General features: G+C 34.2%; 1 protein-coding gene across 10 annotated transcripts in view; it reads left to right on the top strand.

Annotated features, from left to right (window-relative positions):
* Positions 1 to 533: 533 nt before the first annotated feature.
* Positions 534 to 22139, top strand: part of LOC119079457 (rap guanine nucleotide exchange factor 2) — a 34184-nt gene continuing 12578 nt past the window's right edge. For 3 of the 10 annotated variants that reach the window (XM_037187379.1, XM_037187378.1, XM_037187376.1), the window contains exon 1: positions 21077 to 21826. In XM_037187379.1, coding sequence (XP_037043274.1) covers positions 21360 to 21826 — 467 coding nt within the window. In that variant the 5' untranslated portion in view covers positions 21077 to 21359. Of the gene's footprint in view, positions 923 to 2771; positions 3053 to 5262; positions 5391 to 5451; positions 5536 to 9913; positions 11169 to 21076; positions 21827 to 22139 lie in introns of those variants that run through there. The other 7 variants (XM_037187380.1, XM_037187385.1, XM_037187384.1 and 4 more) reach the window with 7 other exon arrangements.

Here is a 22139-nt window from a genome sequence, read left to right as displayed (position 1 = left end):
AGAGTAAAAAATTCTTTAAAAAAAAAGTACAGAAACAGGTCGTTAAAATTTGAAAACAAAATTTCATTGCAAACTATATTTCTGACCGTTCATTCAAAATAACCGCAAATTGAATAGTCCGATCTTCAATCGCTTACTTTGTAACGGACAAGCTTCAACAATCATGCTCATCATGTTATAGTCTGTTGGTATACCTTCGGTTGTTCCATTCACCTGGTATATTTTTCCATTACACTTCTTTGTCTCACACACAACAACTGGTTTGAATTGCATCGCACACATATACCTATTACCTCTAACTCATTCATTTCGCTGTTAAATGAAAAAAGAAGAAGCAACACAGAAGAAAAAAAACATATTTTCATACAATTTTACAGTCAGTTGCTTATAGCAACAAATATTCGTGTATTTTACCAATGCTATTAACATAATAAACCTGCCTTTTGCTTAGGTGTGTGGTGTTTTCAATTTTTTTTTTCCACGACGGACGGTTGTTTGTGTACTTTTTTGTTGATTTCGTTAGCAAAATTTATACCACTCACTCGCACTATACCGTGGGGTGTGCTGTATCTGTTGGATTATCAAATTAATAATTCTCTGTGATTGTGGATTTGTACGAAATTTGTTTGATTATTTTCATTTTGAATTTGTGCGAATTAATCGGTTTGTGGAGATTACTCAATCGGTGTTCGAAGATTTTTAATCAATGACGTGATATTGCGGAAATTGTTTAAGCGTTTTTTTTTACTGTCTGTGAAAGAGATGGGACTAAAATTCGAAAAAAGCGGAAAACTTGTTCGATAAATCTTTTGCTTTGTATTAAGTTAAATTCGGTATGCGCGAACTGTTTAAAGTGAGAGCTGCTTTGCAGGAATTGTTTTAAAAATTAAATTGAACTGGAAAAAGACAAGAAAAATCGAAGGTAAAATCGGTCTTTCGAAACCAAAACAAAGTGGCAAATTGCGAGGAATATGAAAAGTGTTTCATCAAAATACAATTCTTCTAGAACTTCCGGTCCAAGTGTAGTCATCTAAAAATAGCCTTCAAGAAATAACCTCCCACATTGTTGTTTTTTCTCTACGTTTTCTTACGATGACCATAATAATAACAAACTAATTAAACAAAATGTAACCTCCTTTTAACACACATTTCATCACACATTTAACATAAAAAAAGAAGAATTTACTATCATCCATACCATCTTCAACAATAATTGCTGAAAAAACATCATTTCTTTTACACAATTGTGTTACACATTTTTCACATCGTCAACACTATATAGAGGAGACGTTATAATTCTTCTTCGCTTTAAATTTTATCAGCAAGCAATATCTCGTTCATCTCGACGATATGGTGTAATCGCACAATTATTTATATGAAATAGAGTTGAAGAATGGCTCTACGGGAATAAATGACAATAACGCTATATTTCGAATGGTTATAATCGTCTCGAAAAGATCTTTTCAGCCTAAAGTTACGAGGGCATAAATATAATTCGTTTTGTGTCTGCTCACAGTTCACCTGAATCATTCAAAGTTCAGCATAATGTAAATTCATAATTGACTTACGGTCTCGTGGTATTCATTAACATAGTGATGAAAGCTTCTTATATTGACAGTCGCAATTGTATTAGATTCTTTACAGTTGGACCACTAAAGTTTGTTACGTCATGACTCTAAATTAAAAATGAATAAAAAAAGCATTTGAGTTGAATTGACAAGAATTAACATGGACAAAAACGTCCAAACAACCTGACCAAAAACTAAATGAATTAATATTCATAGTGATTTACATGAATGGCAAGACAACCATGCTTCTTTTATGATGAATGGTAGTTGTTACGCTATTTATAAATTGTTGTCGCTTATATGTTCGATTCAGCTTAATTGAAACTCAACGATTTTTTGCCTCGATTAAATTTCATGTGCTAAAGAGTTAACCTTTTACGGAAGGAGACAACAAAAATAAGAGACGAGCTTTCTGACAATTGTCAAATATATGGTATGAGTATCCAGTATGTTAAAAGAAAATGAAGTAAAAGATTCGCAAAAAATTTCGGTCTTTAGAAGTAAAAGATTCGCCAATACCACGAGTGATATGTCTACCGTCCGTGAAAGGTTAACATTTTTGCTATATTTTCTTCTGAAGAAAATCGCTTGGAATGATTTTATGCGCGGGTAACCAAATAAAATACCATCCGCAACGGCATACAAAACAATGGATTTTATATATACATTAAAGCGATGATGGTTTTGTATGACACACTTTTCTTGTGGCTGGTTTTTCTTCATTTTGTTTGGAATTAAATGTGCAATTTAAACATAAAAATAAAAAACGAAGAAAAAAACAAAACGTTCAAACTATGGTACTACATACAAAAGCGTGTGTAAAAGAAGAAGAAATACAACATATTACCGCTCGATTATTAAAGAAAACAAAGTTCCAGTTTTTTCCTCTTCGTTTGTCGATTTGCTTTTATAATTAGTTACCATTAATGAAAAACATACATGATACACATACAGTGTTTTGACGAGAGCTGTAAGAATTATAACAATAATGGTAATGGGAGGTATATTCGATACGATTGGAAAATTATAACGTTAAAGAAGAAATGTTTTTTTTTTTTTGATCTCGTATTCCCTGGAACGTTTGTTTTAACACAACATTTAGAACGTATGATGGCTATATCATAGCCATATTATGCAAAGCAGCTAAACTAGAACAGCCAGCTAATAATATTAAATTATTATATTTGAAATAACCCACTTTAGATGCAATAAAAATTCTTTGTTTACCACAACATTGTGATGAAACACATTGGTATCGTTTATTGAAGAGAAAAAATTTATGAAGATCAGTTCAAACGTGATGAGTGCGAAGCGTTAACTCTATCAATTGGTGTAAACTACAAATTATAATCAAAATGTTACCAAGAAGAACAGATTCGAGTGATAAGATTTATTTGTGGCAATGTGAATAAAGTATGACGGATTTTATAGATCAACAATTCATCCGTGCCCTTTGCTGTCATCCGGATAAAAGAACGTTACAGGTAAGGAATTCGATTATAATCTATATTATGAATTTCTGCAATTGAAATTCATTATAATTTGGGTAAATATTCGGAACATTTTGAAGAATGGAATTTCTTATGACCCCCAAGCCGGGCTCATGAATCGATGCCCTGCATCCATTTTCCTTGCTATTTTTTTTTTCTTACGGTTTTACATTCCCGTCAAATACGACATTAGTAGAGCAAAAACAAGCTGGAGCGTCAATTTGACAAGCGAACTAAATTGATAGGCTTTCGATTTTGGTGCAAAACACATACATAATGCATAAAATGAATACGTAAACGGGATAGCTAGATGAAGCTCGGTTTAAAGCTATTACCTTTATCTTGATACTAGCAAGGCAGAGCTGCCTTGTAGATATAATAAAATTTGTGATTCGTCGGGAAAAAATTGACTGAAGCCGAGGTGTGAAGGTTTTCAGACAATTTTTGTAAGAGTCCGATAGTCCTATCTATTCCTAATACAACAAAAACAAAAACAAAAATAGGTTGACTTGGCTCCCCAAGTTTCCGTTTTTTCGAATAAATGTGTATTTAGGTAACTCCTTTGTACGTACTTTCCTCAACTACTCCTGCCTGGCTTACTTTACTTTGTTTTAATTTTAAATAGAAGGCATAAGGACCAGTTAAGTTTGTTGTAGCTATTTCCAATCGACTTAAAACCTTCGAACCACTAAGATCGCTTTCATAGTATGATGAAATCTGTATATTCTTTTCTTCTGACAAAATCTTTTACTTCATTTGTTTCAATGTAAATTTTCCTATATAATAGAGTGCTAGCATGAATTTACTGCTTATTTCTGTCACTGTTGTCGATAACAGATGTCCAAGGGTTTATGAAAGATTCAGCTTGATCCCCTGTAGAAAGGCATGGAAAAAAACGTGCTTTTGTTCTTAGTAACGGAAACCATTTAAAATTACATGAAGGTCCTGTGTTTCTAGCATAGAGTTACACTCGAGAGATGGTATGGTGGCGCTGTCATTTTTAAACATGTCTGGGTGCCCGTGTACTTTTTAGGTGCCGATTAGCATCAGCGCCACCATGCAATGCATCAGCAGATGGCAATGTCTCAATGCAAACTATCTTACACTTGTTCATGGAAAGTTTTGCTGCTGTCTTGTGTAAGAGGCTAGCGGAAGCAACTGAAGGTGGTCAGTCCATTCTGACCTGTGACCGCCGCTAGTTCGCGAGGTCGAAACAGCTTTTCTTTTTTGCCACTTTACGCGATGTGCGGGAAAGGGAAGAGCTATAGCTCTGTTTGTCGTTCTAAATGATGTTTCCCCGCAGGATGTTTCCTTGAAGTTCAATAAATGTGAAAAGGAGTCTGGTTTTGGTTTTCTTTGTACGGAAATTCTGTTTTTGCAATTTGCGCCCCTGACCTTTTCGTCTCAGGTTAAGCAAAATTGGTATGTACGAAGCGCTACCATGCTACCTCTCGAGTGTAACTCTATGGTTTCTAGGTTTTGAAAGAAAAATATTCTCGATCGACGCAGAAGAGAATGTTTTGTATACTAAAAATTTCTTATAGAAAAAATCTACAAATTTTGGTGCTAGACGCACTTAGAACCATCTCCTTATGTTCTTTTAGAAGTATTCCGTTTATAATTTACACTTTTCTAACATTTTTTTTTGTTAATGTACAGTGTAAGCTGTCATAGAACATGTTACTCTTTTAAAATAAAGGAAATTTTGTTACGGTGAGAAGATATAAGGCCCACCACTGTGTGATGGTTGCAACTATACCACAACGACATATTTTAGAGGTTGGCACAAGGGTTCCATTTTTGGCACACGAATTATATTTTTTCCAATTCCCAGACCCTCCAAATACTCTGAAAAATACTTTCTACAACTTGACACACACGTTTTAGTGGTTGGCACACGCATTCCATTTTTGGCACACGAATTATACTTTTGGCACACAAACACCAAATGTAGCAAACCCTCTAAAAGTTGGCACACAAATTCCGTTTTCACTGAAAAGAGCGAATTTTGCCCGTGTGCCAAATTTACCCGTAGGAGAATTGTTTAACACATGTTGGCCCGTGTGCGAGATTATGCGATGCCATGTATGTACGATGCATACAATGAACGTTCCATATCAGTTTTGCCAAACTACTTATCTCTAATAAATATAAGCCTGGGAAGAATCTAACATGTTTGTCTAATACCACTTAACTATTTTTAGGAGTTGCAGATTATCTACTATGGACTGCATAGTTTGGAACCGCTGTCAACTTACCGGGACTCAATATTACGTGCATTGTGTAAAATTGTGCGATACGAAAAATACTCAGCAAATGCCGTCCTATTCTGGTAATTATCCATTTACCTAACGAAATTATTTCGAAATTTTAGCAATCAATTTTTATTACAGCACCGGTGAACTATCATCATGTTGGTACATTCTGTTATCAGGAGCAGTATTCATCAACGGATCAATGTTCCTACCGGGATCAAGGTAATTTATTTTTAGATTTTTGTTTAATTTTCTCGTAAAACGTAAAAATCTGACTCGCAATTGATTTTGTATCAATTTATTAACAATCGACCTGGTTGGCACAACACATTCCTATATATAACTGCTGCTGTACACATAACTCTCCCATATATTCTTTTCATGAATTTTTCTGATTATATTTGGACCTATCCCAGATTGTATTGATTACATGTATATCTGTTGTGCCTGTATATTATGGAAATTAACAGTTGACACGCATATGCCTTTTCTCTGGTTTTATGCGACTGAATTTGAAGAATATAATTCGTAATGTGACTAAAGGGATTGGCTAGATTTAGCAAGAACATTTTCTATTTTCACGTTACTTTGTAACCATATTATCGTTTCGAGCGACTTTACCATTGTAGTACGTTTATGTTTTGCTTCCGACCGCATTTTCCAGTTTTGACTTGATTTTATCGGTTCAAGTAAATGTTTCGTCAAGATAATAACGCTAAATTTCGTATAATTTGATAACATGTCGCTAATTAAGGAACGTAAAGTTAATTAATTTATGGTTTATTCGTTGCGTTTACGACGCTGTAAAGCTTGGTGGAAAGCGTCGATATTTTTTTTAAGGAAGGTCCATAAAATATGTATTTGGTGTAAGGGGACATTCAAAAACAACGTCAACGGTTTTCGATACCATTGAGATAATTCTTCCTTACTCTGTATTTTTCAATATATTAAGTGTAAGTTTTCCCTAAGAAGACATTTGTAAATATTTCCAGTCAAAGAAAGCCAACGTAACTACGAGGTGACCTCTGCGGAGTTATTTCTTTTAAATTTGTTGAAACAAAAAAAAATTGTACTAAGGGCAGATCGTTCATTTTTTGTGTTATTTTATACAATAAATATAAACTAACAGGTATGGTATAATGTCACCGCAGAGGACATAACGATTTTAAAAAGGGATTCAAACGCACTCATTTTCATATTATTTTGACATAGACAAATCGATCAGATAAATCAGATAAAAAAGTGTTCGCATCTCTTGTCAAAATTGTAATCTTGATTACGGTTCTCGTCGTCGGCTCGACCAGCAATGCTCAAACGTCTCGATAACAATTTTGGCAAGAGATGCATAATCTTATATTATTGATTGTACACTATTTTGCTTGAGACTTACTTACAGTTGTTTGTTCAACAGATAATCCACAAACTGTTTGTTTTGATTGTTAACTACGCAAGGAGTATGTGTTTCATGAGTCATCAGCAGAAAGCTCCCAAATTATTCTTAGATTTTCAATTTTATACATTTTTGGAACATTTTTGTACTTGCGTTTAAGCTTAAAGCAATGGAACTGAGTAAATCAGCTGAAAACCACACTTCAATAAAATAAAGTTTGTCGACGCAATCCTTCTACTATTAGCCCAATTTAATTTTCTCATACTCCATAATATGTATTTGTTGGATTGACATCATTCGTATAAATAAATAGTATCTTCGAGGGGTATGTGGAGCCGAAATTGAAGGTCTCTTCATCCTAAAACTTTATGGAACAATATTTTTTCAAACACACTTTCTTCAGTGGCCCATGGGCCAGTATGACTTGATCAATTACTGGCAAACTCTAAACCAGTTCCATAAAAGATGAAAATATACAACGTCACATCAAGGTTCTGAAAGAACAGGTTAAGAAACTTTCGAGTTGATCACGAAGTCGACTAGTCAGTGGAATCAAAATTTTCCTGAAGCGCCAACTAGGCTTGGAAAATTTTATATGACGATTTCAACTCATCAAGAAAATTTGGTTTTCAAGTTGACTTTTCAAACAATATACATGTCTAAATTGTCAAGATTTGTGTTCGAAAGTGTCTAAACCTGTTCTTTCAGAACCTTGCGTCTTGCGTTACATAACCTGATCCGTATTTTATAAATCTAAAATTGTTTTAACCAGTTACAGAGGACAATCATATAACAGGATCTATTACTTCCATAGATCAAAGCATTTTTAATTAATTGATTTCAAATCTTGTACTTCAATTTTTTTTACATGTATTTTACTGCATAAAAGACTATTACCAAGAGCATGTCATTATTTTTGTAGTCGTTATCGATAACAGATGAATAGCCGTATGTGACAGTTTAACTCAGTTGTTTTGAGAGCTGTGCGCCGAACGGTAGCTCATTATTATGGCGAATGCCATTCTAAGTTTTGTGAGATTGTCATATTTTCATTCCCTTGACTGAAAGTCCATCGTTTTACAGCAGAAATTCACTCTATAAATGGTTACGGATGAATTTTTCTTTTTTTTTTTCACTCGGACATAAACCAAAAAACAAGTGTAAATGGTCGCACGAGGCTATCTTTTTGCAAGATATAATCACATTACAATCATGTTTCACATCGTTTCTTGAGTGAAAAATAACTCAATCTTAAATTTCATCAGTCAAGGGACCTGACCCATCCAAATAGTAGGGAATAGTATTATTATTTGCAAATGTGCTGAATTATTGAAGGTGAACAATTGTAAGGTCTGAAATTCACTTTTTGTAGTGAAAAACATCTGTGAGTTTTGGAAGTCTTACTCAAAAGAGATGCCAGTTTTGACAGGAATTGTTTTGTGTATTCCAATGACCATCACACCAAGCGAACGAAACTTTTTAATAGTTGGACTAATAGTCAACATTAGGCGCTCAGCTTGTTGCCCTGTAATGTTAGAAACAAGTTAGATTTCTGCAAGAAAATTGCGTTGAATAGTCTAAACTTTAATTAATTTGAGCTTTAGAAAAAGTCATTTACTTGACAATTTCTTATACTAAAATGTCAAATTTCATTAAATTTTGTTATCTTTTCGGAGAAAAAGCCCGAAGCCGAGTAGATTTTAGCATGAGCGAGCCGTCGATAACCATCACCTTGTGCCTAGCCGCTGAAGTCATCGACTCAGACGGGCGCACAGTTCTAGTTGTTTTCATGAATTTCGGGTTTAAAAGGCATACAGGTCAGGTGTCAGGTGATTTTTTTCTAAAATAGGGTCCACGTATTTACTGGTCTAACTCGATCTGATTGTAGCATAGTAGTAATGTATTTAACTAATAACTATTGTATCAATGCAAAAATTCCGAACAAAACATAGTGGGCAAAACAAACGGTACACCCAACTTGAACGCACACAAATTCATCTATGTATCATTAAATGTACCATTCATTCCTCGCGTTTTCTTTTCCAGCGTTTCCATTTCCAACACAGAAAAATATTTTCAAAACTTTGTTTGTGTTGGAAAAAATATAGAGAAATTTTTTTATTCCGTTGGTTACACTGTTCAGCTACCTAATTAGAATGTATAACAACACGCATACTGACACGCTCTAAAGTGTGATTGTGTGACAATGGTTCAGATCCATTCACACTAACACTTCCAGCGAAATCTAAATTATGTTTTAATGCTTAGTGCTGTATCATGTTGCATACGTATGGATTACGATAGCTAGGTGATGTAGTGAAATATCGCTGTGCGCGGTCATGTCTTTATAGTATGTTGGAAAATGATAGTCAGAATGACATGTAACATTTTTTGTTGTGGGGTTAAAATTTTCACAACGAAACGATATGCTCTTGTATTATGAATGACGTACATTGTATTGTTTAGACTTCCAAGAACTTACTGGGTTTGTGGGTGTACTACGGAAAATGTCAAACTGAATCTGAAGAAACGCAGATAAATTGATGACCCTACCGAAACTCCAACTTTAACGCATTCCCGATTAGTCTCTCTCTTCTATTCGTTGGATTTGGATGTAGTAATTTTATAGGCGTGTTAAGATAAAGTTTAGGGTAAAACTCAAACAAACTAATTTACAACGTATGTAAGTCCTCTAATTCAAAGGATATCTTACATCAGTCTATCTATTTTAACGCAACTATGTTACAGCTGTCAAATGATGACGGCATTAATTGACGCAATCAGATAAAAAAAATTTGTATTTTTGGCCACTCACAACGATAATCCAAACCGTGGAAATTCGTAGATTGCCTTGTGTTGTAGACAAGCTTCTGAATTTCAAAACCAAAAAGGTCTGGTTAATTGCGAAAACCAATTTGTATTTGACTAAGTATCTTAATTTTTTTACTACATGCATCTGAATGCATAGCTCTTGACGATTTACTTTTTTGCTGACATTGTATAAAATTGCATCTGATGCACTACATCACATAATGTCTCGCTCTGAATGTCTCGACTCTTGACTTATTATTATAAATTTCTGACGGTATTACCGAAAGAGTGCGTACTATGAAATGCGAATGTATTGGTTTGTAAATGGCACGACGATTGTACTATCCATGAAAAAATGCTTCCGTCAATGTATGCTCATGTGTATGTGTGTGTGCTGTGGTTTCTGTAAAAGTTTCAATGGAATTACTCGTTCAGAACATTATTATTAATTTCTGCATTTTATTTTTTAATTAAATTAACAACAACTTGTAGTGTATAAGACGTGTACCGTTCGCAATCGAATGGAAGTGGTGTCGAGTAAACGAAACGAAACTAATTTACCAAATGGAAATTATGATCGAAACCGAAATTATTAACATGAACAAAAGATTGTTCTAAACGAAAACATAACAGAGTGAAACGGATTCCATGGTGTATAATATCTACTCGAAAAATTCGAAAAAATGGCTGATTCCAAAATAAATATTAAAAATATATAAAATGTGTGACAATGTAAACAATGTGTTGAGAGTTTGTTCAGTCGAAATGTTGTTTTTTGTGTGCTAAGAAAATTATAATGGCGAAACAGTGCAATATACGGTTTTGTGTCAAAAAGACAATTTTCTGGAAGTTAATTCTGTATTGAATCGAAGTGAAATTGATGCAATTAAACAAGGTCTCTTACGTCAATATAAAATAATATTGGAATGAGTGTTAACATTTTTACATAGATTGTCAGTGTACCGTTCTAAAAGTCGATGGAATTTCAGTTTCAGTTTGAACGCCCCGCTTTCGGTTCTACAATATTGTTAAACAAAAAGAATCCAAAGGTTTTTTTTGTTGTTGTAATAATTGCCAATTGACAGAAATTGTATGCGATGCGATGATTAATTGAAAAATTATTATTATGTCTAACCAGCGGACCACTGCAGAGCAAATTATTCAATGAAAGTTTTCGCTCGTTAAAGGGTTCATTGGTAAAGTAAAAAATAAAAACGGTATAATACTCATATATCTCTTCGTATAATGAGATTCGTTCAGAAAACATACGGCTCATAAGTTGTGAAGAAGTAAAAAAACACATCAGAGAATGAAATTTTATTCGCAAGATAGCAATGAACTAAAAAAACGCGAATAAATCGCACGGTACCGCACCATATTATAAAGGCAAAGATTTTTTCTCTCTGTTTTTTTGTTTATTTAAAAGTTTTAATTTTCATTTAAAATACCAAAAAAGTATTACAGACACTCAAGTTAGTCGTAGAAATATTTTTTTTACAATAAAAGACATCTTAATATAAGAACAAACAAACATAAAAGACAGAACAACATAAATTCCAAGCGTTTAAAAGTTTTAATTTTTTTTATAATTTATTTGTCATCACCTACCACACCACTTCAACATCGTACAATCAAACAATAATAACAGATCCTGGTATGTACTCACTTATTATGTTTTATTAAGTTCATTTTTCCCGTTTTCAATTTTATATTAAGTTTACGTTTATTAAGTTTGACTTGATTTCGATATTTGTTTATTTAACTGTCTCCCTTATCTAATTCAATGGAAAAAAAGACTGATGCGTGTACATCGAAATGCATATCCGGCAACAATTTTTCTTTGAATGTCGCCGTTAATTTGTGTATCCGAATAAGACAGCAAATTTCCACGAAAGAACGAATTTCTGATATTAAAACCTTCTTTCTGTGTGCTTTGCTTTTCTGAGGGGCCTAATTATTTTAAGAGAATTGATTAATTCGCTGCGTCTTCTGCATTGCTTATGTTTAATTAAACAATTTTGTGTCGTCGCAATCTTTTCTAGCACCTAAAAACATATTGGTATGTAATGTATGCTCGCCGATTCTGCTTTATATAACCTGCTAATATCCCAATGCAACTCGGCTATTACTCACAAATTTTGTCAGTAATGGACCTCCGAATCATTTCTCTAACTGCACAATTTTCCACAGTTATTCGTTTTACTACAAGTCTGAAAGTATGAATGGGAACTATTAGGTTCTGTGTTAATAATCTCAATGCGTTAAGTGTCCATTCCACTCTACAAAAAGTATTCCGTGAGAGAGCCGTGAGAGAGCAAACTGTCAAATAAACAAAGAAAAAATTGACAAAATTCAACTTTGTCTCTCACACGGAGTACTTTTTTGGTAAGAGGAAACTAAGCATTACAGATTGCACAATTATTTAACTCTTAAGTGTGAGTTAAGGGTTTATAATGGCATTTCTGATTCTATAAATTTTTCTATTATTGGGAAACGAATTGATTTTGAAATGGTTAGAGAAGCCAGAAATGATAGAAAACTGCGCTTGTGGCAGCAGAAGTGAAAGACTGGATGCTGATTTCTTTGGAAGAGTATGGAACCAATCTGCATGCATTTTTAATAGAATCTTCTTACAAAGAATCCCGTTGACGTCATCAGATGTTATGACACATCTGTCTTTTTTAACATTTATCTACTAAGTTTAACATTACTTAGTTACGCTTCAACTACAATTTTCAATTTCTTATCACTTGTTGTACAATTTGATTGAATGTGCATTCCAAGGCTGTTCATCTAGTGCCGAATAATAGTTGTAGATGACGGTCTGGTTTGGAAATCTTTAGTTTGTCGAGTGTGGCCAATATAGAAATCTCCAAACCATTAAGTAATATATTTTGTGACATCAAGTGCAAAGTCTGTTATTAGACTCTAAATGTGTAATTATGACGCGAGGGATCAGGCAAATTTTGCACATTATAATGGTGAGTTGCATTAATGCTTTTTTAGGCACTCGATATGTATTGTTACAATCGGTCTACGGCCTCATGTACCTAAAAAAGCATTTATCACTCGGTGACATATACAACAATTCCTCAATGAAGCCAACAAGCGTTTTACTTTTTGTCGCTGAGGTGTGAAATAGTTAGTTTCCTGACTAAAAATGTTTTTTAGCCGGAGGCGAGTGCTGGAATCTAATTCGCTATAAAAAAACCTTTTAGCATAACTTAGGAACAACGTTTTTCTTAAACGACGTGGGAAATAGGCGACGAAAACGCGATATTTCAACACTAGTTATGAAATTATAACTCGCTTTTCTTCACAAACACTAGCGGTGAAACTCGTTTAAGGCTCGGAACGGGTTCGGGTTGACCTGTTTCAGTTCAGGTTGACCTGAACCGGATTCATGACCCGAACCTGAAAAATTATTTCGGGTTCAACCCGAACTTGACTCGAACTTGAATTTTCGATTTTGGGTTTAACCTGAACCTGACCTGAATCCGAAATTGTTCAACCCGAATTTGACCTGAACCTGAATTTTCAATTTCGAGTTCGACCTGAACCTGAACTGAACCCGAAATTTTAAATTTAATCAGGTCGGGTTCGGGTAACCCGAAATCTTTGACTTTTTTTTAGTGTAATAAACGCTCAAAATTTCGGACCTGATTTCGGGTCGAACCTGAAATTGAAAATTCAGGTTCAGGTCAAATTCGGGTTGAACCCGAAATAATTTTTTAGGTTCGGATTAAATCAAGTTCGGGTTCCGGTCTGACCGAACCGACCCGTTCCGAGCCTTGTTTTTGTGTTTCTTTGTGAGATAATGCAACGATGCACTTGTCACAATAAAAATATCCAAACTAGTACGTAATGTACTATAAACCACATTTTGTTTTTTTTTTTATCTTGTTCTGACTGCTTCAGTTATAACGAGTTCTATAATTTCATTAAAAACTTCCAAGGCAAGAAGCACTTCTAGATATTTCTAGAGTCTAGAATCTAGATGATGTTCACATTGTTTTCCTGAATACTTCTATCAACGCTTTATAGTGGTAGTTTAAATAGGGTACTGTAACTTGACAGTGTGTCACACAATTGTAAGACACTGTAAAGACACTGCTTTTATAGGTTTCATGAGAGATGATGACTTTTTTTTTTAATTACTTGGGGCCTAAAATCTTCAAAACTTTTGACTTCAGAACAATTTTCCCACTTTCTATCGTACAATTTATAATCTTGTCTAACCTTGTCGCTGCTCCAAAGTTTGGAGTCCAAACATTAAATTTAACATTAAATGAAGACTAATTGTAATAAAACTGTAAGAATTTTCTATTATGAAATTTCATTACAATTCGTTATTTAACTCACTTCTGACAAGTGTTTACTCGATCTGAAGTGGCTATGTATACCGGACGCACAACGCTACTCAAAAAGCACATTTTTGTATCGCTTTTTAGATCTTACACCGTTTTTTGAACCCATTTGATATCGTAAAATAAATAAAAGAAAAAAATTTAGTTTATACTAATTCTGTAGAATAATTTCATTTCGGTCACATGTCCGCAACAATCACAACCATCACCACCAGATCATCTAAGAAGTCATCTAATTACATTTTAATGTTTGATAAATGCTAACAAGTTCTAAGATTTTTGCAATAAATTACTGTTGCCAAGTTGATGCTGTAATGTATGACGTCCTCTAATGTGAAGTCACAATCGAAACGTGTACTAGGTTCGTGTACATTACCGCCAGTCTGATAAGCATAGCACTTGCGCACTTTTATGTACGTGGGATTTTTACCTACATAATATAACACCAATGACTTCATCTTATACGATTTAAATGGTACACTCGTTATTCTCGGGGACTTTATCAATGAACTTATGACCTAATCGAAATCGGAAAATTTAGTTTCGTAAAATCACCACCGTGTAGTTTAACGGTCTACGCTACATCGTAAACTGATTGAATAAATTAACTCGAACGGGGCAGAATCGAGAAGAACGTCGATTCGATTCTCTCATCTAACACGAATAAAGTATACCATCGAAAGGCAATCGGCGATTATAATATTCTTCTCACATCCAAATATTTTCGATATAGAAAAAGGACATTCGAAAAGAAAAACTTTTTTTTTCTTATTCATAACGATGCACTTGTACCCAGCTCTAACGAAAATATACAAATACAAAGTAAATGTACACACAACAACCAGGAATGGAGAGCAACTTTGTGCAACCAAACAAACGGAGGATGGAAGAAAAAAATAATTTTTATTCTTTTCAGTATACATTCGGTTCGGGTTGTGTTTAGATTTCTTTTTTTCTAAGATTCGATAAAGAAACTGGAATTCGAATGAACGAAAAAAATTTATGTTTTTTTGTGTGGTATAGTGTGTGTCTTACGTGCACATTACAGTGCAGGCCGGGATGTTATTGTTATACGTATATTTTCCTGTTCAAGTGATTCTTTCTGTTCGTGTAAAATGAATGGTTTTTGTAAAAATTTTATTGAAAAAAAAACCAACAACTTAGGGGTTGATGGTTGGATGTGATGGTTATTTTGCGTTTGTTACCTGAGTTTTGACATTGAAATTTAATGATTGAGCTGTGGATGTCGTTTTTAGTTTTGAATTTGGAATATGTTTTGCTTAACAACATCGCTTGATATAAACCTCGATTTATACCTATTTTTACAGGCAATATAAAAACCATGCCAATAAATGTACCTGAATCTGTGATATAACATTTAATATCACGTTTTCATTAATCGATACCAGCAGTGATAATGCGGCTTCATTCAATAGAGTCATTTATCATGCTCAATATAAATTCTAACTATAAAATATCAGAGACATTAAAAAGGCAGTGATATAATCAACGGTTAATAACTAAAACGCTAATTACCGCAACAATTCACTTTTAAGAGAAGAAAAAAAAAAGTTTGAATAATTCAAATCCGTCAGACTTAAAAACCATGCAAGCCTTGAACTGAACGCCAAACGATTTATATTAACTAAACTCTGGAATGGTTAGTGCGCTTTGAAAATGAAAGCATATCGTGTGCAAGAAGTTTACCATATGACCGATTAAATAAATAACATTGCACTGGGCTCTCAATATATATATCTACTCTGTTTACACATATATTATAAATACAAAATGGAAAATTGTTCAGTATAAAAGTCAGAATCCATCGATAAAATACACTTGAGTGCATGAAAACAACATTCTTCTAGGTTGCACGAAAACATAATTTTTCTGTTCTTTCTTCTCTCTCAATATTATTTGCTTAGAAGTGCTTCGATCCATCTGGTTCTTTACGGTATATTGCACTGGATTTCGTGATGTTATTTACGAATTCCATGTGGTTTAACTCGAATTACACTTGTTGAGATAAACATAATATACGGGTATGACGGTTTTAAATTGGAGAAAATGTTCGACTCTTTAAGACTATTTGTTTGTGTGAACACTGGGAAACCATTTCTCCAGGACTTCCGAAATGGAATTCAAATTAATGTCGATGACAAGTTGCATTAAGCTAACACTTACACGGCTTATAATGTCGGTTGTAAAATGGATTTAGTTTTATGTTTTTGGGTTGATGTTGTTGTTGTTGGGTCACATGTACAGGTAATCAGAATAGTATACAGCAAAACGTGTTCTTTTGTATCCCACACAAACCTTAAATTCGCTTTTAAAAGCGACACATTTAGTCGTACAATCTTGAGTACTTCATTTACCTTTTGTCTGGCTTAGATTCTAAAATGAAAATAATAGTCCCGGTGGGAGTGTGTACTAAACACTCAAAAGGAGTAAAACAATCTCAAATGTGTCCTACGCAAGGAACCATCTGAATCACGATTTCTTTTTAGCAATTCCAGCATCTCATTTTATGACTATAACACCAGAAACATACATATTTTTCGTGTTGTACGCAACACATTGTCCCCACACTCACAATTATTAAATGCAGCCACCCACAAGATGGTATAACCGGCCATTATTTTATCTGATTAATCGGCGTGTCTATAAAGAGAAATACAAACGATCCTCATGTGGATTAGAGATATTTAGATGGAAGAAACCATTTAAAGAGCACGCAGTGCCCATCTTTATGAAACAAGAAAAAAAAAATATCAAAAACGAAATACATCGGTCAACAAAACTCATTGTACGGACCGGAGACCTACATTTTTAATTTAACAATAAATTCTTCATCAAAATAAAAGGTTGAGGTTTACCCTTTTCTAATGTTCATCTATCATAATTTACGGTTCTCATTGTAAATGACTACAACGTGTGGGGTCTTCGATAAACTTATTAAGGTAACAACACAGCATGTATTTACGTAATAGCTGCTTGATTATGTTCTTAGCGTTCTTCGTTTTGCGTAAGCCTAAGAAAGTGAGTTTAAATGATCCCTTGGTGACGATGTTCTCCAGTCAATGTGTGGTTTTTATGATTGAATTGAAATGATATTTTCAATTACGAGTTGAACAAAGCTGCAGGTTCAATTTGATTTCACTTTTAAATTGAAGTTGTTGGTTTTTTATGAAGTGTCAACGACCGTTTCGTACTTTTTTTTTATTTAATTTTCATCACAACATTAATCACCATCGCATCGCATTGAATTACAAAATGACTAGCGATATTACTGTGATTCATTATTCCGACAATAAATTATTAGTCGGACCGTAAAATGTTATCTAAAAAATAATTTATCTAGTTGTTGGCCACTAGTGAACCCGGAAAATGAATTTAGGAATGAAAAGAAGATCAGAACACCTTCATTTAACTTCCACCTTACCGCATGCAAAATACTTTTGTTATAAAATTTTCCATTGTTTCTGGAACAACAATAAGTAAAATAAGCAGATCCAACATCGAATATTTAAAACTGACTCGATTGCACTTCCTTACCTCTTTGGATACTTTTCAAACGCCTTTCATTCGGTTTTGTTAGGTTTTTTCATTTACAGTCAAATATATCAAGCTCATTTCGAGGACATTACTTAATCAATAGCCGAAATAATCAGATCGGTTCGTTTGATTGACATTCAATTTTTCAAAAGAAAGTAGAGGAAATGTCGACGATTCAATTTAAAATTTTACGGGCGGGCCTATTTTTAAATAATGTTATCATAGACAGTGTACAGCATAATGCATAACACAGTTTAGTAGCTTCTTTACACAGTTACATCAATTCGAAATGTACATTTCAAATTTGCTGCGTCTCAATCTATTCTTCGCAATCTATTTTGATGAAGAGCTATGGCCACTGTTTTTTGTCTCAATCACATATCCTAATGCTTATCTAATTTGTCGCGAATTTGACTTTATACACCTCGTTTGACGGTATCCTCCTTGGCGTTTCATATTTTAAACGACCGAACAGGTCATAATCAGGTCATTTCATAAAGACAAAACCGGCCTGACTTAGCAGATAAAGTTTGCGTTATACTCGAAATTGACATACAAACTTTCAGGCACTATCTGAACTATCTGACAAATTTTCGGTTCTGGTCAGGTCAAAATTATTCATATCAGATTTATGTAAGCCTGACTTGTTCCGAGCTTAAATTGTTATTGGCTCTTCCAACTATCCTGTGAGTTCGCAGGTGGATTTAAATTTTGGAAGGAACTCTCATAACAAACTGTCACTATTGGTTTCTATTCCTATTCTTCTTACTCATGTTTTTTTTACCTTTACGGGAGCCGAGCCGTGTACACTGCTCAAAGTGCAAATTTTTCTAGACTGTTTCATTCCACTTCATCCGAAATGAAATTCGTTCCAAAATTAACAATTGAATCGTTTCAAATTACTAGCAGCATTGAATGAACGACGGTTTGGTTAAGAAAATAAACAAAAATTTGTTGAAATAAATTAAAAATTATCTACTCAAATCCCGAACGAAGGGATCCCTTACTCCAAACAAACAACGACCGTACCTCAAAACAATTCGAATATCAGTCTCTCGATCTGAAGGCATAAACGTCCAGTTCGTTCTTATAAACAACAATTTTTGTCGTTTGTTTACACAAAACCATATTTTATTGAAATTGTTTTGCTTAAGACTACATGGAATGCGAATACAAACTTCAGTGGTATACTATTGTGGTTGAATGTTATCAAACACACAATAAGTGCGCATTAAGGTGTATCCCATATGGTACAAAAGTGCATACGAAACTAGATTGTGGTTCGTTCAATGCTGTAAACAACAATATTTTGTTTCAATTCGATGGCAACATAACTTTTAGCGTACATAATTGTGTGAACTGTTCAGTGTTTTGTTAAACTCACGCAAAAATAGGAAAAATCGTTGGCTGTGTTTTGTAAGACATTTTCAACTGACCTATTTCTTTGCTACCTTTGAGAATAAAAACATTGCTGCGCCAAGGTATTCGACATTCGAAATTTGTGTTTATCTTTGTAAAAATTCAACTCATTTAATGGGGATATCTGCTGGTAACAGGTTGGTTCTGTTGTAATATCCATTTCAATTTTGATATATTTAGAGCGCGGAGCGTGTGAAGGGATAGAAATTATTCAACAACAAAAAGGCATTTGTCAAGATTGTGCCTTTAAGATGAGTACACAGTTCATGGAAAATGTTTGAAAAATAATCTCATCGAAAATGATTGAAAAATGTTGACAGAAAATGAGCCTGCGCCATCTGTCAACTATTTTTCATGTTTGATGTAAACCTGACGTAAACACTCATTTTCCAGGCATTTTCCATCCATTTTACTTGGTTTCACGAAGTGTGTACTAGCCTTTAGAGTGAAGTGTTATAACGAGGCTGAGATGTGATACGACAACTGGCATTCTTTCAATAGAACGTTCTTCATAACGTACTGATTATTCAAATCATATTTCCTGTTTTGCATTCAACGCGATTCGTGATTTCTATTTTCGATTGTAAACAAAGATCTCAAGTACTGCATCTCTTAGAATTTCGATGTGTACTTCACAGTTGTTTAATATGTTTAAGTGTCAAATTACTCTTCACAAGTTTACATTAAAGGCGCAATTTTATTTATTTCATGTTTTTAACTGCTGCTATTCGGAATTATGGTTAGAAATATCATTTACAATATACAAAGCTGATATTTTTTTCGTCTTCCATTGCAACAATATCAATTTCGTTGAACATTTTACTGCATCGCAATTAAATAATGATCCATCAATCTGTGTCCCAGTTACTAAGTGCTAAGATTAGAATTACCCAAGTGCGGTTTGGTTTATCATGAAAAATGTGTGAGAAACTGATTAACTGGTGAGACCAGTGCGATGTATCGGGGCAATCTAGTTGAACTGATCCTTCAATTCAGTGCAGGGACGCCGAATTGTGTTTGGGAGTAGTGGTGCTCATACATCAAGCGAAATCTGGGAGTAGTGGTGCTCTTTCAAGTAAAACTGGAAAGATATAGTGGTGATGCTCATCTTTCGAGTAGTGGTGCCCGAGCCTCGCTTGTCCTTAGATGTCGGCGCCCCTGATTCAGTGCCTATAATCGCTAAAATGGTTTTGTGAATTTTAAGAAACTTTGTAGATTTTCACGAGACAAGAAAATCGTTAAAATTTCTTGAAAATTCGCGAAAGCAGACTCACAATCAATTTGTACAATTTGGATTTAGATTTGCCAAAAAGTTCAGAGTCTGCAAAAAAAATGTACGAACGTCCGTCGGTCTGACGCCACTCTTTCTATAGTGCAATTCCTAATCGATGTAAAAGTTCCCAGCTTCCGACTTTACGATTGAAAAAGAAAATGTATTCTCAAGGGCCATAGAAAGTTATTTCCGCGCAAATGCCTATCTTACCGTAGGTTTTCATGCCAAAAAAAAGAACATGAGAAGGGTAACTCGTACAATGTTGTCTGGCTGAGTGTAAAATGAAATATTTAACCAATTTCCATGAACTTGTCAACTTCTTTGTCGTATTAATTAGAAATGTAGGTCGGAAATTTCTGGATACGTGTTATATAGCTGTACGTTGTTACAGTAGAGCATATAGAGAATTGGCTTCAAGGAGAACGATTTTTCAACATTGAAAGCAAATTCTGGAACCGACTTTTTGTTTTGCTATTCGACATTGAAAAATGTGGTTGAGATGGGATGGGAATAATAAACCTTTTTATAGGAATTTTCACGAGTCATGCAATAGACCTGTTATTATACTGAAGGTAGATCCTTACCACATGCAAATACTACAGCAATTATGTTGCTAATGCAATCTTAAATGATCCGATGGTCCTGCCTTTTATCCCGATTACTCTGCTATTACATTTCTCATTGTATGTCAACAAATATCAACCCACACGATATGCCAGGTGCTTTAAAGCAATTATTTTCAACAAGCACTGTGTTTCTCAACAATATTGATTTTTATTTGATCCAATTGAATTGAATAACCAAACGTTATGCAAATATAATCATCACATCAACCGAATTGAATTTATGAAATTCTCTTCAAAGTAAAACAAAAGATTTTTGATTTCGTTAAATAAAATAAACAAATTGCCGCAATCCGTGCGGTTAATTGAATTTAATTGCAGAATGTAATGAAAATGAAATGTGATCCAAATACCTGAAAATTAGTCATATCAACATTAACGTGTGTAAACAATGTATAAAATATGGAAAGTTAAAATGATAAAATGAATTAATATATTTACCGAGCATATAATAAGCAGCAGCAGCAATTTAAACAATAAACAGAAATCCGGCGAAACTAAACATTAATAAAAGCAACAATTTACAGACAATCTGTAGCATTAGCCAAGTTAATAATGTAAAAAGAGACTGATCAACCAGTTATAATTAAGATAAAAATTATTTCAAAATGCTCAAGCATTCATACCTTTCACCATCCAAACAACGTACAAAATCGCAAAGTTCTGAAAATTCAGAAATCGATGACGATCCGGGCATTTGTTGTAGCAGCAGCACAACCATTGCCACATCCAATAGTACCCTAAAATCATGCCAAAGTGACGACGACGATATCAAAACTACCGCTCGCCCATTGCGTACCAAAGTGTCGAGGCGTCGACCGCCTAGCGGTGCCGAAAATGCTGTTCGACGATGGAATTCATTTCACTCAACACGTGGTGAATGTCATCCGAATAAATTTCGTCGCGATCGTAAATCCATTTCGCCGTCAATCGATCTGGGTCGTCGGTCGATTCTCAGCGGTGGATCGTCAACGAGATCGTGGGAATTGAGACGAGGCAAATCGTTGGCAGAAAAGTCATCGCTTGGAGCGTCTACATTAATTGCAGCTAAAGAGCATAGGGCGGCATCAATTTGGTAACATTTTTACACGCTATGTCTCGTTGTTGTCGTTATATCACTGTTTTAAATTACTTAGTTTAGTCTGTTGAACGCTATCTATTGACGCTATATAGTCAACATCTTCTTATCATTAAGTAAAACTGTGTTTGCATTATAGTTAATCTTTTAGATAAGAATTTCATTCGATGTGCCTTACCTCTAAGATAATTCGACACACCTCTTATAGTGCATGTAACATTTATATCCATCGATGGTTCTCCTGTGATGGAAAAGATTGACCAACAATTTTTTTTACCATCAAACTCTTCTTACTTTTCGATGTTAGTTT

Source organism: Bradysia coprophila, unplaced genomic scaffold, assembly GCF_014529535.1.
Source record: "Bradysia coprophila strain Holo2 unplaced genomic scaffold, BU_Bcop_v1 contig_324, whole genome shotgun sequence".
Lineage (NCBI taxonomy): Eukaryota > Metazoa > Arthropoda > Insecta > Diptera > Sciaridae > Bradysia > Bradysia coprophila.
Note: the sequence above shows the minus strand (reverse complement) of the source record. Positions and strands in the feature narration are given on the sequence as shown.